Source organism: Ctenopharyngodon idella, chromosome 8, assembly GCF_019924925.1.
Source record: "Ctenopharyngodon idella isolate HZGC_01 chromosome 8, HZGC01, whole genome shotgun sequence".
Taxonomy (NCBI): Eukaryota; Metazoa; Chordata; class Actinopteri; order Cypriniformes; family Xenocyprididae; genus Ctenopharyngodon; species Ctenopharyngodon idella.
Window position 1 is genome coordinate 421,997 of NC_067227.1, and position 16,600 is coordinate 438,596.

The following is a 16,600-nucleotide window of genomic DNA, read 5'->3' on the forward strand; positions in this document are numbered from 1 at the left end:
AATTTTAGTTCTCGCTCTTTGTTTCTCAGCAGGTTTAATGGACTATTTAAAACAAATAGTTTCACCGCGAACTTAAACTACAATTGTTTGTCTTTTCTTAACACTTTATAGTGTTTTTATTAGTTTTGTGCAGTCGTTCTCTGACTGTATGATTGAGGGATTCACTTCGTGTAATGTTTGGATAAAGCACAGCAAATTTAGTCGCATCAATTTCATTTCTTTGTGCTTTTCCTTTGTACCTTGCGATGCTTTAAACTGTGTATTTTAGGCTATTAGTTGTTATCAAATATATCACTTCCCGTAACAGCTGAAATAAACCTTTTGTACATATTATGTACATTGTGTAGGCTACATAGTATTTTTGTAACCTGTGGTTAATGGTGTGGTGATCCATATGATGCGTTCATTTACGAGCCAGACTATTCAACATCCTCCATGTTCTCTAGTTGGGAACAGACTGGTTGTATAAGTCTACAGTGCTAAACAATTGTTGCTGAAATTTCATATTTTTTATGTTCCAATAAAAAATATTTAATTTTTTAATACAATTTTATAATTTAAAATCATCACAATAAGGTTCAAGGTTTGGTCATTTGTCGACTGCCTTAAAAATACGCACAACTAAAGCCTGTTGTGTGCCGTGATTATTTAGTAGGTAGTTTAGCTGCAGGTTTTCCTTTTTTAATAAAACACTAAAACCTACTTACCAGCTGATAGGCTATAGAGTCATTTCACGTCCTGTTTCTCTCTCAAAACACTGGTCAAGTGGTCACAGCCGAAAAATCGGGAGCTGACAGCAGGAAAGTTGCAGCATTGACAGCCGACATCTTTCCTGACATGTGTGTGTGGAGACAAACCCGTGTTACGAGGTTCTGAGAATGGTTTCAGTTGAGCATACATGAATATTAATGAGTTCCTGGACATGAGAATTTTAGTTCTCGCTCTTTGTTTCTCAGCAGGTTTAATGGATCATTTAAAACAAATAGTTTCACCGCGAACTTAAACTACATTGTTTGTCTTTTCTTAACACTTTACAGTGTTTTTTTTATTAGTTTTGTGCAGTCGTTCTCTGACTGTATGATTGAGGGATTCACTTCGTGTAATGTTTGGATAAAGCACAGCAAATTTAGTCGCATCAATTTCATTTCTTTGTGCTTTTCCTTTGTACCTTGCGATGCTTTAAACTGTGTATTTTATTAGTTGTTATAATTGCAGAATAACAGCTGAAATAAACCTGTAAATGTATTTGTGGACAGTATTTTTGTAACCTGTGGTTAATGGTGCGGTGATCCATATGATGCGTTAATTCACGAGCCAGACTATTCAACATCCTCCATGTTCTCTAGTTGGGAACCAAAAGAAATATTTAACATTTTCTAACAAAATATAACAATAAGGTTCAAAATTTTATTTGCACAGTGAACCCAAAAATCTCTGAACATCTGAATGATTACAGGCTACACTGATTTGCAATAGAAGAGCAGATATAGAATATTCTTAAATATATGAATTACCATTTACCATATGAAACTACCATTTAATTATTATTTGTAATAATTTAATTATTATTTACCATTTAATTATTATATTATTATTTATTGCTATGCTCTTCTGTGACCTTACCTTATGAAGCTTTAAAACTGTGTCATCCCTCTGGCAATGACTGAAATAATCTCTACAACCACACCAGTGCTGATGCTGTTAACATTAACAATTTGAGAACAAAGTATAACAATAATAATAATTTGCACGGTTTGATGTGATCCGAGCTAAGCGATCGTTAGATTTAATCACCATTGTCAGCGCGATTTATTGTAATACTTTTTTTCTCAGTTGGTCAGAACAAAAGTGGCAGACATGTTACTTGTTCAGATGACATTTTCCAGTGAAAATTCTTATTCTGGTCATACTTAAAGACTACAATCTGTGATTCTGAAGTACAGTATCCACTGTGCTGACAGCCACACATTTGCCTCCAAACATTAGATTCATCCGCGCTAAGGAGTCTTGCCGATGCACAACCCACGTAAAGATAATAATTCTGCAAATAACTGCAATTGACCCTTCGCAAAGACCCGCCCCCCCTTAGTTACTGTTGCTTTGTCCGACAAGCCATGGTGCCGTCACGCCACGCAGAGTGAAAAATACATTGCGGAGCAAAGAGGACACTGACAACACGTCGACAGAGCAGGTTACTTATGATATTAAACAAAGTCCCAGCTTTCAAACTGTGTAATTTAAGAAATTCGAACAATAAACATGTGTCGTGACAGATTGCTGTAGCGCCTCAGTTCAAGCGGCTCATGAACTGATCATCTCTTCCTACTAGTTAATTTATATCATCAAATAAACATGAATGAACATGAGAAGGAATGTTGTTTCAACCACGGAAAGACGTCAATAAACACCATTTTTCAAGTTCAAGTCCACCGACGTTAATCTTCTAACTCCTGAGTGCTTTGTCTGAACAAAATGGTGGGATTCGGCGTTATGATTGGTTAGATCGCTTGTCAATCAAACTATCGGCGAAGGGTCAATTGCAGGTTTCAAACAGAGATGGCGACAAAGAGGCAAAACTTACAGACTGTAGCTTTAAATGGTAAACATTTCACAATATTACTGATTTTGACTCTAATTTTTAATTAATAAGTTTATTTAACAGGGATAATGCAGAATAACATGCTACAATTTCAAACAGCGACGCTCCACATACAGGCTTTGAGCCAAAGGCTAATTTGCAGCCCCATGGTTAGCAACATGTCATGACATTTTCCTTCTCTGCCTTCTCCTTTTTATCATGATAAAATCTACATATAGTTCCCAACAAAAGTAGTGTTTAGTGTAAACACTGCACAAGATGCTTTTCTTACTTAGTATTTTTGTCTTGTTTCCAGTCCAAATATCTAAAATAAATTAAAAAAAAAAAAAAAAAAAAAAAAAAAAAAAAAAAAAAAACTTAAATCCATATGCTTTTACTAGATAAGTGTCAGGACACAGATGGAGGCAGAGGGGTGAATGAACACAGATGTTTATTTAAACAGAGGCAGGAACACAGGTAATGGAGAATGCAGGTGAGTAGATGAAGGGAGCATTGGAGAAGAAACCCGCTGCAATCCTCTGCTGCGCCGGTGAATGTCGCTGGTTGGGCCATGGGACTGACAGAGGCAGCTGAAGAAGAAGCGGCGGGTGCTGGGTGTAGGAGTGCGAGGCGAACAGGGTGCAGGAGATCAGCGGGGACCGTAGGTGCAGTGCTTGTGGCAGGCTGTGAGAGTGAGGATCGCACTGCGTCGACCAGGGTGGCGAACGGGTCCGCAGTGCAATCCCCGCCTGTGTCCGAGATGCTGTGCATGAGGTCTGGTCTTCTGTCAGGACACAGACGGAGGCAGAGGGGTGAGTGAACACAGATGTTTATTTAAACAGAGGCACGAACACAGGTAATGGAGAATGCAGGAGAGTAGATGAACAAGCACTTTCAAACAGTCACTTAGCTGAATATAATTAGAGTTCTGTCTTGCAGGTTGGGAGGACAACGTGGAGCTGACGACTGGAGATGGAAGACGAGAGGAGGGAGGCACAAGAAGACGCTGGTAAGTAGCTGGTGAGTAGTCCATGAGTCTGACGAGACCAGACACTGAGTGCAGGGAGTGAGAGTCTTTTAAAGTGTCACTGGTGATGAGGTGCAGGTGATCAGAACTCAGGGGATTGTGAACGAGTGGGGTGGAGCATGAAGATCTGGTGACGATGTGTTGTAATTGGAGGGTGCAGGCTGTGACTCCGTGATAGTACCCCCCCCCTCCATGGGCAGCGACGACGGGGTCTACCTCGACCCCGGGGAGCAGGGCGGTCCGGGTGTTCGGCGTGGAACTGAGTAAGGAGTGAGGGGGTCGAGGATGTCATGACGGCTGACCCAGGAACGTTCCTCTGGGTCATAGTCCTCCCAGTCAACGGAATTGGTAACGGAACCAGCTTACCCTCGGGAAGCCTCCTAGGAGTGTCGGCAACGGCGCAGACTGAGCATCCCTTGATGTAGTGGGAGACATCCTGAGACATGGAGGGCCATCAGTAGTGTCGCCGCAGGAGGCGAGAGGGTACGTGAACTGCCTGGGTGTCCAGAGCCTGGAGAGGTGTGAGCCAAGTCCACGAGGGGCTGACGGTGGACCGGTGGAATGTAAAGAAGCCCCTCAGGACCTCCCGGCGGAGCTGGGTTGGAGCGGTTAGCTTGGGAAATGCGTTGATTGATGGACCACAGGATTGGGCTGACGATCATGGCTGAAGGGAGGATAGGCTTAGGTCAGGATTGTCTGGATCAGGTTGATATAGCCGGGATAAGGCATCGGCTTTGCAGTTCTTAGTTCTAGGGCGGTAGGAGACCGTGAAGTTGAATCTAGTGAAGAAGAGGGCCCAGCGGGCTTGGCGAGGATTCAACTGTTTGGTGTCACACAGATATTCCAGGTTACGATGATTGGTGATCACCTCAAACTGATGTTGTTTCGCTCCCTCCAGCCAGTGTCTCCACTTTTCCAAGGCTAACTTGATGGCAAGGAGCTCTCAGTTCCTGATGTCATAATTTTGCTCCGCCGGGGATAGCTTCTTGGAGAAGAAGGCACATGGATGGAGTCGTGGTGGGTCACCCTGCCGCTGTGATAGCACCGCCCCGACCCCGGTGGAGGATGCGTCGACCTCGACGACGAATGGAAGATCAGGGTTCGGATGGACCAGGATCGGAGTGGTGAGGAAGGCCTCTTGGAGCTGGTGGAAGGATTCTCGGGCAGATGGAGTCCAGGACAGAGACTTGGGCCGGCCTTTGAGGAGCGAAGTGAGGGGTGCACTGAGGAGACTGTAGTTGTGGATGAAGCGACGGTAGAAATTAGCAAGGTGTTATGAAGGCAGTCTTCCACTCATCCCCCCAGCGTATACAAATGAGGTTATACACGCTCCGCAGGTCCAGCTTGGAGAAGATGCGAGCTCCACGTAGCTGTTCCAAAGCCACCGGGACCAGAGGAAGGGGATAGCTGAATTTGACCGTCTGGGAGTTCAGATGACGGTAATCAATGCACGACCTCAAGCCTCTGTCCTTCTTGGCCACGAAGAAGCAGCTTGAAGTGGCAGGGGACGTCGAGGGTCTGATGAAACGTTGCTTAAGGGCCTCCTGGACATACTCCTCCATGGCCTTCTGTTCCGGGATGGACAATGGGTAAACCCTACCCTTGGGTAAGGTAGCCCCAGGCAGCAGGTCGATGGCGCAGTCCCATGGCCGGTGAGGTGGTAGTTGTGTTGCCAACCGCTTGCTGAACACATCCTGGAACGCCCAGTATTCAGGAGGGATTTCCACTTTGAGGTCAGTTTCTGGACTTTCGATAGAGGTGGAGTGGACAGGAAGGACGTTGGAATCAGAGGAAGATGGTTGAAGGTTCGAAGATGATTTTCTGATAGGAGACAAACAGTCTTTAAAACGTTTTTCACTCCATTTGAGGATCTCACCCGTGTTCCACTGGATGTGCGGTTGGTGCCAAGGGCGTCCCTGGATGATGTCCGTGGTGGAGCCTTCCAGCACCATGAAGATGATTTCCTCAAAGTGAAGACAGCCGATGCGGAGCGTCAGTGTGGGGGAGAAATGCCGAATGTGTCCACAGCCCAGCGGTTTTCCCTGTATGGTTTGAACACGGAGATCCTGTTGGCAGCGCTTGCGAAGCACATTTAATTTCTGGAGAATCTGTTGCTGATGAAGTGCCCTGCGGAGCTGGAGTCGATGAGGGCTTGCGCTGAAACACAGACATGAGAATTAAGGAGATGCACAGGCGTTCTTGTGAGAGGTGCAATGCGCGCGGATCCTCTCCCCCACAGTACAGACAGAGATATTGCAGGATTCTTCTCTGACGCTCCGCACGGGTCAGGTGATAAGAATCAACATGCATAGCTTCTGGTGCTGGAAGGGCGACAGATGGTGTGGCGGGCAGAGGATTGGCAGCGGGGTGTGAGAAGCGCACATGCTGAGTAGCGCTGGGCTATGTGGATAGTTTTTTGGATTAAGTTTTCCAAGCCCATGGTATCATCATACACGACCATTAATTGCTTCACATGAGGATTCAAACCATAGCGGAAGGCGGTTATCAGGGCGGTTTCATTCCATCCACTTGCGGCCGCCAGGGTGCGAAAACGGAGGGCATACATACTCACAGATTCATCGTTTTGGCGTAGGTTGACAATTTGGTCGTGTATGGAAAGTTCCGTTGTGCTTTGTCTGAACACTTCCCGGAAGTGAGCGAAGGAGTTGATGTAGGCTGTCACGGGAGCTTTAGACTCCCAGAGGGGTTGAGCCCACTGTAGCGCTCGTCTGGTCAGGAAAGAGATGACGAACACCACCCGAGATCGTTCGGTGGTGAACAGCTGAGACTGGGCTTCCAGGTAGAGGGAGCATTGGAGAAGAAACCCGCTGCAATCCTCTGCCGCACCGGTGAATGTCGCTGGTTGGGCCATGGGACTGACAGAGGCAGCTGAAGAAGAAGCGGTGGTGCTGGGTGTAGGAGTGCGAGGCGAATGGCGTGCAGGAGATCAGCGTGGACAGTAGGTGCAGTGCTTGAAGCAGGCTGTGAGAGTGAAGATCGCACTGCGTCGACCAGTGTGGCGAACGGGTCCGCAGTGCAATCCCCGCCTGTGTCCGAGATGCTGTGCATGAGGTCTGGTCTTCTGTCAGGACACAGACGGAGGCAGAGGGGTGAGTGAACACAGATGTTTATTTAAACAGAGGCACGAACACAGGTAATGGAGAATGCAGGAGAGTAGATGAACAAGCACTTTCAAACAGTCACTTAGCTGAATATAATTAGAGTTCTGTCTTGTAGGTTGGGAGGACAACGTTGAGCTGACGACTGGAGATGGAAGACGAGAGGAGAGAGGCACAAGAAGACGCTGGTAAGTAGCTGGTGAGTAGTCCCATGAGTCTGACGAGACCAGACACTGAGTGCAGGGAGTGAGAGTCTTTTAAAGTGTCACTGGTGATGAGGCGCAGGTGATCAGAACTCAGGGGATTGTGAACGAGTGGGTGGAGCGTGAAGATCTGGTGACGATGTGTTGTAATTGGAGGGTGCAGGCTGTGACTCCGTGACAATAAGTAAAATGACATGACATTTTTCTTGTTTTCTAGGAAAAACAAGTTAAGTTTTTGCTTAAAACAAGCAAAATTATCTGCCGATGGGGTAAGAAAAATAATCTTCTTTCTGTTTGAAATCTTGTTTCTGTCCCAAAGAGAAACAAGATTATTTTCCTTACCCCACTGGCAGATAATTTAACTTGTTTTAAGAAACCCCCCCCCCCCCCCCCCCCCCCCCCCCCCTAAATAAATACTAAATAAGAAAAGCATTTTTTGCAGTGAAACTTTTTGAATATTAGCAAAAAGGTTGTCGATTCATTAACTGATAAGCTATTTCCTCACAAAAGCTGTTATATCTATGATATCCATTAAAAAATGGCCTCTTGTCTCCTTCCCTGCATGCTGACAAAACTGGAGTGTTAGCATTAGCCGCTACGCTTTTTTTGGCTAAAGATTGCAGGCTTGCCTTCCAGTGGCTTTGGTTAAAACCCCAGACCCTCTTCATCTCCCCAATAATAAGTCAATGACTGTTTCCCAGTATTCTTGTCTGTTCTTGTGAAACGTCATCAGTAGCTGCTCAAGAACTGTTCACATCTAGCCAAGTACAGTTCAAATCCCCGGATGGAGTTTTGCTCCGCCCCTCTTATAGAGGATGCATCGAGAGGTGACTTGTGCGGACAGCCAGGTATCCCAGAATGCATCTCGCACCTACCAGCAGGAAGCGAAAATCTGATTAATTTTAAAAAATAATACTGTTATTGTCATGAAATGTAGTTTTTAAAGGTTTCAGGTGAGAATGTAGTTGTTTAAAGCTCAAATCTGTGGTTTATTTATAAAGATATCGCCTATTTGAAAACTTGATCTGACGTTTTCTGAGTTGTGACGCTAGACAGGTAATGAACATAATCTAGCTAACATTTATCATTTATTTACGGCTGAAATGTTGCACGGATATGTACCAAGTAAAGTATTTAACAAGTAATGTCCGAAAGATATCAGCTCTGCTGTTGTTCATAAATACAATGAGGACGTTGTCAAGTCACCGGAAATAGAGTCATCAGTGTCAGTGAGTCAGGGTCCTTTACTGTCCTTACCAGTGCCTGAATTTATGAACACGATATACTGATTCACGAGCTCGGGAGCTGATTGAGACGAACCCTTTTTCTTGACTCACTGAACCTGGGTCAAATGAGTGGGATTGCGTGAACTTAAAAAATGGGATAGACCTGGGATAAATTTCACATGTCATAGCAAAGGGTCTGACTCTGATATTTATATTTGTGTCAATGTGATATTTCAATTTCTTTCTTTCTTTCTTTTTTTTTTAAATTGCAATGTTATCACAAATCTGGGTTTATCTTTGTCACTTGTTATGAGGTTTGGAGTCCAGATCAATTTAAAGCATTTTATCTTAAGCTTGCAGCAAAACAAAATGTAATAAAATAAAAAGGTCTGAATACTTCCTAAATTCACTGTAAATATCTCTTCTTTTTTTCCTTCAAGCCACAATATTTAAACTCCACATCAGTATATAATTTAATAAAATTTATAAGCTAGTTCATGCACAGCTTTTCTTATCGTCTCACAGACAGATGAAAACAGAGAATCACAACATGGCATTACAACACCTATAAACCAGTCACAGACGGATTGAAATCAAAAACTTTAGGCATCTTAAAATACATACACAATTTTGTTTAAAACAATTGTCTGCCGGTGTTAAAAGCATATAAAAGAACAGTTTGTATGGGGTCATGCTTTTCAAACAATAAATAGTTTTTTTTTTTTTTTTGACAATCAATAAGACCAAGTAGGGTTGAATTATAAAACAATAATAAACCTTACGAGAAACAGAAACTCTCGAGGTCAGAACTGTAGACAGGGTTTGAGCAACTGCTATAAAGATTCATTTTGACTTTGCTGATGATTAAAGTTGATATCAATGTTTGTACACCCATTTGCAAACTGAATATACTCTCTTAATTATAATATATATATATATTTGTCAATGGCCATCTATTCAACAGCAATAGCTTTATAGCAGTGTTTTTAACTTGATTCACAAGAAATTTATTTAGACTCAAACATGTTCAGAGTTCAGCCCAAAATAGTCAAAAGATGAATTAAAGCATTCAAATGCTTCTGCTCACCTCACAAGTGTGGCATTAATGGTTAAATATACACTGACTTGACATGCTTTACCATGTTACAGTTGGTGTGTGAGGTTTATCATTTTATAGTTAGTTTGGACATAAAAAACAATGGCTAACCAATAATGTGTCAGTCCAACATAGTCTGTTCAAGCATATTTACTTTTTCTTTTCAAGCTACTAATTTTAAACCCAAATAAATATAGCCTAGGTGAATATATCCTGTTAAATAAGTGCATGTCAGTTGCTAAAACTGGGACAAAATGAGACATTCTGTTGTTTTGAAATGACGATGAAATTTACAAAAGTCTAACTGTGCACAGATCTGCAAATTAAAGCATGTTAGTAATCTAAGTGCATTAAACCATCATGGTTGTGCATATATTACATCTGAAACGACACCTTTTGTACATTGCAGCAGCGGTCGAATGCTATAAAGATACAGATCAAATATGTCATTTAATAACAGAGGATTTTTGAAATCAAGCAGATCAGATCTACATGTGTATGGACTTTAGAGTTGGACTCAATGAAATAATAAATAAAGGATATTGAGGAGAAGCTGATTGTCATGATTGCAATAATGAGCTGTGGGAACCAGAATATTCCCATTCATATCAATAACTGCATTATCAGGGAGAAGTAATAAACCGAATGGTATTCATAAATGTGACCCGGACATGTTTTCGTTGGAGTCTAGATTCAGGGATCAAAAAACGCAACAGGATTCGGGCCAACCTGCCACATCAATCAGCAATTAATGAGAGCACATTAACAAATCAACCAATTAACAAACACCTAAGGCTGTGTCTACATTAATCCAGATACATTTGAAAAATGCATTTTCATTTCAAAACACTCTGTTGTTTTCAAGCGTTTGCCAAAAGTTTCTCATCCACACTGAAATCATCTTATTGTGCATGTGTAAAACATAATAAAAGCTCCCTCAGATGATATGAGAGACCAGACATAATAAAGTTCTCATGCTATTCTTCATCCACTATCATTTTATTAGCAAAATATCCCATCACTCACTGGTGTGTTCAGGTCACACACAATCACCCTCATGCTTTGACTCAGGACAGCAATGGACTACAAGCATGGAGCGTTCTTTAGAACTCCTCGGCTAAATTCAATTCGATAAAATTCAATTCAATTCAGTTTTTACACTTTCGTGCAAAAAAAAAAAAAAAAAAAAAGCATCAACAATTGAAGATTTATTGTGCACTTTAGTTAGATTCATTGAATAAAATGTGAGTCTTCACAAGTGTGCTGAAATCATGATCTTGTGCTGCACTGACTGACAGCTGCTGAGATTATAAAGAAAGTGCAGTGCTCACTTTCTGTCTGATTGTTTTTCATGAGATTTAGTGAGTCCTTCATACTTCACCTAGACAAAATGTATTTTTAAACCTAGTGATTTTATAATGTTTAATATTTATTTAAAACCAAAACTGAGTGAAAAACTATTGCAGGAAATGGCTAATATGAGCCAATAAATGCTACTCTGCCGCCATCTGCTGGTTATAGTGGTAATTAACGTCTTTTTTATTTTTAAATAAGTGTTTTCTATCAAATGTTGGATTTCCTACATCTTGAAACGTTTGGTTTTACAAACGAGGACAATCTCAGAAGGATGAACAAATAATGTTCGTGGTCATCACATTAAAAATAACATTTAAAGTGCTGGAAAAATGTTGCATGTGCGTGTCTAATTACACATTTATATATTGTTTTTACAGTCCACACTACAAACAGCATCTTCAAAAAGCTCAGTTTTCACAGGACAAAAATGGCATCTCAGTGTGGATGAAAGGTCAAAACGGGGGGGGGGGGGGGGGGGGGGGGGGGGGGACGCTTCAAATGTATCCAGATTATTGCAGACGCAACCTGTATGAAATACAACCTCAGTTCTGTTAAAAGCAAATGAGGCATGTTGTCAGTAACCACATTTAAAAAAAAAAAAAAAATTACAAAACAAAGTTTGCAAAACAAACAGAAAATAATGATTACACTGTTCCAAATTATTATGCAAGTGACATATCAGTAAGATTTCAGTACAATAAACATTCAGATTTTACTTTTTCAAAGAAAGTGTTTGTTTGTTTTATTTTCCATATCTTTTAGATAACTGGTATCAATCTCAGACAGGTTTGTTGGGTAGTTTGCCAGGTGAAACCCTACTTAAAGATGTTGTTCCACATTATTAAGCAAGTCACAGTTCTCAGGCAATATGGGGAGGAAGAAAGATCTTTCTGAAGATGAAAAGCATGAAATAGTGCAATGTTGTGCAAAAGGCATGAAAACAACTAATACTGTGTGAAAACTGAATGGAGATTAGTAATGATTATTAATGAAAGTTTCTGTCAAAAAAAAAAAAAAAAAAAATGAATTGTATTAAAAGGACAGCCATAAAAAAGCCGGTGTTGAGCAACAAACAGGTATTTGAAGCTGCTGGAGTCTCTGGAGTGTTGAGATCCTCTCCATGCAGGCTGGCAGTTGTGCGTAAAGATGCATTTCAGCCACTCCAAACTAAACCTCACAAAGAGAAACATTTACGTTATGATGTTATGGACTCATGAAATTGGTAAAACGTGACAGTACAGTTAGAAGAGCCATTGCATCGTTGGCCCAGTTGGGGGCGCTATATCTCAGCTAATGTTGAGGGTGGTTTAAAAGTTGCACTGCTTCCTTATTCTCAATGCACTTGACTGTCACCTTTCAAAATTATGGACATTTTTACTGTAGCATTATGAAGTTATGGACCCATGAATTTGAAAGATGTGACAATACAGTTACAGGGGAAATTGCATTATTGGCCCAGTTGGAGGCGCTATATCTCAGGTACCTTTGAGGGTGCGTTAAAAGTTGCACTGTTGGCCTAATTGGAGGCGCGAATTCACATTCACTTGTACAACGCTTTTCACTATACATATTTCAAAGCAGCTTTACAGAAAATGCATGTTTCTATGTGACAAAAACACAGTTGTCTTTTATGAGAAGATGTCAGACAGTACAGTTGTAAGATAGCACAAATTGTAGTATTTACAACTATCATAATCTTTTAGGCAAAAGTAGTGTGCATGTAAAGCAATGATAACATGATCATTTTGTGTAATCATCCATTTTTGATGTTCTGGAGTCCTTCATCTGAAGTCTTCATAAGAGGCTGCCCTTACGGAACAAAAATATATGGGAATATACTGCAAAATATAATGCGATATATTACATAATACATAATTTCCATATATGGGAAACTAGTGCTTATATTTTTCAATATACTGCAATATATGCATTGACCATGTATGGCTATATATTGATACATATAAAATATTTATAAATGAAGACAAAAATAGCATTCATAAAGTTTTATCCTTTATTGTGTACATGTATTGCACATACATGTTCCCATATAAATGTGAATGTATTGTACACACATATATACACACATTCATGGAATCAGTGGTTACAACAGACTTCCAGTTCCCAGCATGCTTTGCTTCTGACTGTTAAAGGAGAGTAAATGTTAAAATTAAGTGATATTTCCTGTGTTTTGCTCAATATTGATATAGGGGGAGATCCGTTAGTGTTTAAAGTTGTATTATTTTGGAATTTAAAAGGTTTTCTGGTATGTGTGAGTTTTTTGGGTTATCATTGTGCTGAAGAGTAGAACCTGTGGTTAGGTTTATGATTGGCTGAACACCATTAAATCTATAATAACTTTATTCAAAAAGTAATGGCTGTGTACGCTATAGCACAGTGATAGTCTCTTTGATAGAAACTTTAGTACATGCAGGTGTGCTTTTGTTAACTAACTTGAAAATATGGAACATTTAAAACGTAAATTATTATGAAATACAAGAAATGTGTTCCATAATATATTGTACCATATATGTGTTTATACTGCATGAGTAAATATATCTGCAATATATTATGCATGCAGTACCATATCTGATCACATATAAATCTATATATTATGAAATATATTACTGAATATAAAATTACATACATTATGATATATTAGTAAATATATTATCACATATTTTTCAATATATGAAATGCGGCAATTCCTTATGTATTATTCAATATATTGTAATATATTTACACAGTATATTTTTCTGTATATTTTCAAATATACTGTTAAATCATGTAATATATTGATCATTCATATATAGGGAAAATATTTTCTTTCCATAAGGGTGGATCCAAACTGGAGCTGGTATAGTCTCTAGTTACCTAGTACCTCATCTGTCCTTACCCCCAGGTGCTCTGGAGGGGGAGTGGAGCACAGCCTTTGGGAATTGGGCTACTTTATCACTGTTGCCGCGGGTTGGTTTTCATGTCCGCGGTTTGAAACGACCCCAAACAACATGATATTTAGCCCCTGGAATGTGAATTTTACCAGGGGAACCCAGCCAAAAACGGGCATTTTACCCCCTGGTATGCTATTTTTACTGAGGGATTCTCCCTGAAACACGATTGGGCTAGTTTGAGTAGCAATTGGGCGGATTGTGTTGTGAAAGCCTGGCAACCCTGCAGTCTTGGGAGAACCCTCCGGCCTGCGAGGGGGCGATGGGGGTGTGTGGCAAGCAGGATGAGGCCGAGGGCCGTGAGAACGGGGCGAGGCCTGTGGCGCAAGTGTTAATGAGCATCACCTGCGCGCTGCATCGGTCATGGAGGAGCTTCGGAAGCTTCCATAAAAGGAAGAGCGATGACAGTGAAGGACGAGAGAGGACCAGGCCTGGACTTTACGCTATTTTACTTTACGTTTACTTTTGTTTTACTGTTTGTTTATTTTGATATGATTAAAGTGTTGAAATGTTTGCTGGTTCCCGCCTCCTTCTTCCCTCATCAACATACCTTGCTACATTGGTGCCGAAGCCCGGGAGGAAGGAGGAATGTGCTGTTAAAGAGCCCTCGCCGATGTGGGGAATCCACAGTGCCACTGAGCACGGCTGAGTCTTGATAGTTCCACTCTTAAAATTATTCTTTTGTCATTCAGACAGGTTTTAAATTTATATATTATATAATAGTCTAAATAAGTCTTGCATTATGTAGAAGTTTGCTGAATGTTTATTCTAAAAGAGTATTAGTATGAGAAAAATACAGATTGACTACTAATACAATCCATTTCTGTCCATTAATTGATAAAGATAAATAACAAAGATGTAATTCTAATGTCAAGATAATAATGTTTGTTTTTATCTACATTTTGCTTCATTGGAATTTCAGGTTTAGCTCATTTGATTGTCTCACAATTCTGAGTAGTCTCTAGACTGGAATCGGTAGTGATTCCTAATTTGTTGGGACTTCTTCTTCCAATCCGTTTGACTCAGCAGTTATACAGCCATCATCAACTGAAAACACAGTGAAGGAAAGCATTAGCTACTTTTCAGCTTGAACAAGCACAGAGAATGTTTTTCATTGCTTTCTCACAGTCAAACCACAAAATATTATTAAATAAATCACAACTGAAATCTAATATTATGTCAGTGAAGTTTCTCATCATGTACATGAGCTGATTAACTGTGATGTACAGTCAAACTATTCAGACACCTTGAACATTTCATTCATTATTACAGTTTATTCACTATAGTTTAAATAAATGGTAATAAAATATGACAAGATCTCAGAGTTAAACTGTCAGAAAAAAATAATCTTAATTATGTCAGATAACACTTAAGCAAAACATGGTCAGGTCAAAGTGTCTGAATAATTTTTAGTTCCAAATTTTTATCAATTTTACTAGTAGTCCACTGTATGAAGAATTTTTGGGTACAATATGACACAATTTACTTTATTTTGCTATCCTCACTTACATAAATGAACTATAGTGTCCTGCACCCACTAGTAAAAATATATCAAAAATTATATCTAGTGTCTGAATAATTTTTGGTTTGACTGTGTGTCTATATGATTTACTACACTTACACATCCCGGCTTTTCATTGAAATCATTTCCTGTTTCCTTTTAACAAAAAAAAAAACAAATAAACATCTTGTTATTTAAAAACAATAAAAGAAATGTATTTTATGTTTTTCTCTTTAATGTAAAAAAGAAATATACCTCATTATACCTGTATTCCTGCATGAACAGAAGGAAGACAAAATAGTGATTTAATCATTAGTATATTCCTCACTGCATCACCATCTTAAATATATAGTGTATATGAGTGACTGTCAAAAAGTATTCCAGCTCCATGACTGTATAATATTTTTTTAATCTGTCTGAGTTTGCATAGAAAAAACAATTATATGAAAAACAACTATATATCTCATACTACAAAAACATTCTGAACAAATTGAATAAAGCTTACCTGTACCAGATCGTTTCTTCTTTCGAATACATACAATTGTAAAAACACTTACTACTGCAATTATTATTATTATTATTAAAGTATCTATAACACTAGCAATGTGTGCAGTAGTGGTGTTTCCACATTCACTGTCAGATGATTGTGTTCCTGGAGATGTTTCAGTAAGTCCCAGTGCTTCACATCTGTGAATAATATCCAGGATCAGATGAAAAATGATGACCAACAGCACACACCAACAGTATAAGTGAACACTTACTGTGTGTGAGGTAAACAGGATGAAAAAGAGCCGTCTGAATATGTGTCGACTTCACAATCTGCACATACTGTATCTGTGGAGGGAGTTCCTGTAAAGACAATGACATATAGTTACAGAAAAGATATTGTGTTCTTAAAATACGCTCTGTTTCCTAAACTGCAACTAATGCAGCACAAATAAACAGCATATTTATATAATTGTATCATTTACCTGCTTGTTTGATATATTGTCCAGGGCTGCATTCAGAGTGTTTCACAGCAAATCTACAGCTATCTTTATTTCGTTCAATGCAGTAGAATTGTTCCAGTGGCTCACAAACAGTGTCTGACGACCGAGTACAGGCTTTTTTCACTCTTATCCCTCGGCCTAAGATGGAAATGAGTCAACAGAAACCATATTACACAAGTTACTGTTAGGAACAACAACCACAGAGCAACTAGCTTGTATCTCTTCAGATGCTAAATCACCTGCATTAAAAGGTCAAACAGATTCAAATGAATACAATCTATAACAACTTCTTAACTTTCAGATGAACAAATGTAAAGGTGAAACACTCACTAGCATCACACACAGTACAATCAAAGCATTTTGTGTAGCTGCTGGGTTCATCAATGTGAGTGAAATCAGGGCATGGAGCACAAGTTGTGCTGGTATCTTCTGTGCAGGGCCAAAAAACATGATTTCCTAAAAAGCAGCACATAAAAGTTATTTAATTTCAACAGAAACCACTTTAGCAATGTGATGCAAAATGCACTGTCATGATATACTGACTTTATAATTTTATTTTT

The 16,600-nt window shown here is 39.8% G+C and overlaps 2 protein-coding genes and 1 long non-coding RNA gene across 7 annotated transcripts in view; 1 reads left to right on the forward strand and 2 right to left on the reverse strand.

The window, feature by feature from the left end:
• LOC127517907 (tumor necrosis factor receptor superfamily member 14) overlaps window positions 1-738 on the reverse strand; it is a 41,674-nt gene extending 40,936 nt beyond the window's left edge. Inside the window, exon 1 of the transcript XR_007931398.1 lies at window positions 708-738. The gene's annotated coding sequence lies outside the window, so the exon portion shown is untranslated. The remainder of the gene's footprint in view (window positions 1-707) is intronic.
• LOC127517906 (tumor necrosis factor receptor superfamily member 14-like) overlaps window positions 1-16,600 on the reverse strand; it is a 63,106-nt gene that overhangs the window by 24,791 nt on the left and 21,715 nt on the right. The window contains exons 4-10 of one of the 5 annotated variants that reach the window (XM_051904109.1): window positions 16,371-16,496; window positions 16,023-16,178; window positions 15,813-15,900; window positions 15,557-15,738; window positions 15,307-15,324; window positions 15,172-15,207; window positions 12,603-14,597 (exon numbers count right to left, since the gene is read on the reverse strand). The exons of 1 other annotated variant lie outside the window; for it this stretch is intronic. In XM_051904109.1, coding sequence (XP_051760069.1) covers window positions 15,311-15,324; window positions 15,557-15,738; window positions 15,813-15,900; window positions 16,023-16,178; window positions 16,371-16,496 — 566 coding nt within the window. In that variant the 3' untranslated portion in view covers window positions 12,603-14,597; window positions 15,172-15,207; window positions 15,307-15,310. Of the gene's footprint in view, window positions 1-12,602; window positions 14,598-15,171; window positions 15,208-15,306; window positions 15,325-15,556; window positions 15,739-15,812; window positions 15,901-16,022; window positions 16,179-16,370; window positions 16,497-16,600 lie in introns of those variants that run through there. 3 more of the 5 variants (XM_051904111.1, XM_051904112.1, XM_051904107.1) reach the window with 3 other exon arrangements.
• The window catches only part of LOC127517909 (uncharacterized), a 41,384-nt gene continuing 27,333 nt past the window's right edge, over window positions 2,550-16,600 (forward strand). Inside the window, exons 1-2 of the long non-coding RNA XR_007931399.1 lie at window positions 2,550-3,683; window positions 7,010-7,068. This is a non-coding gene — a long non-coding RNA (uncharacterized LOC127517909). The remainder of the gene's footprint in view (window positions 3,684-7,009; window positions 7,069-16,600) is intronic.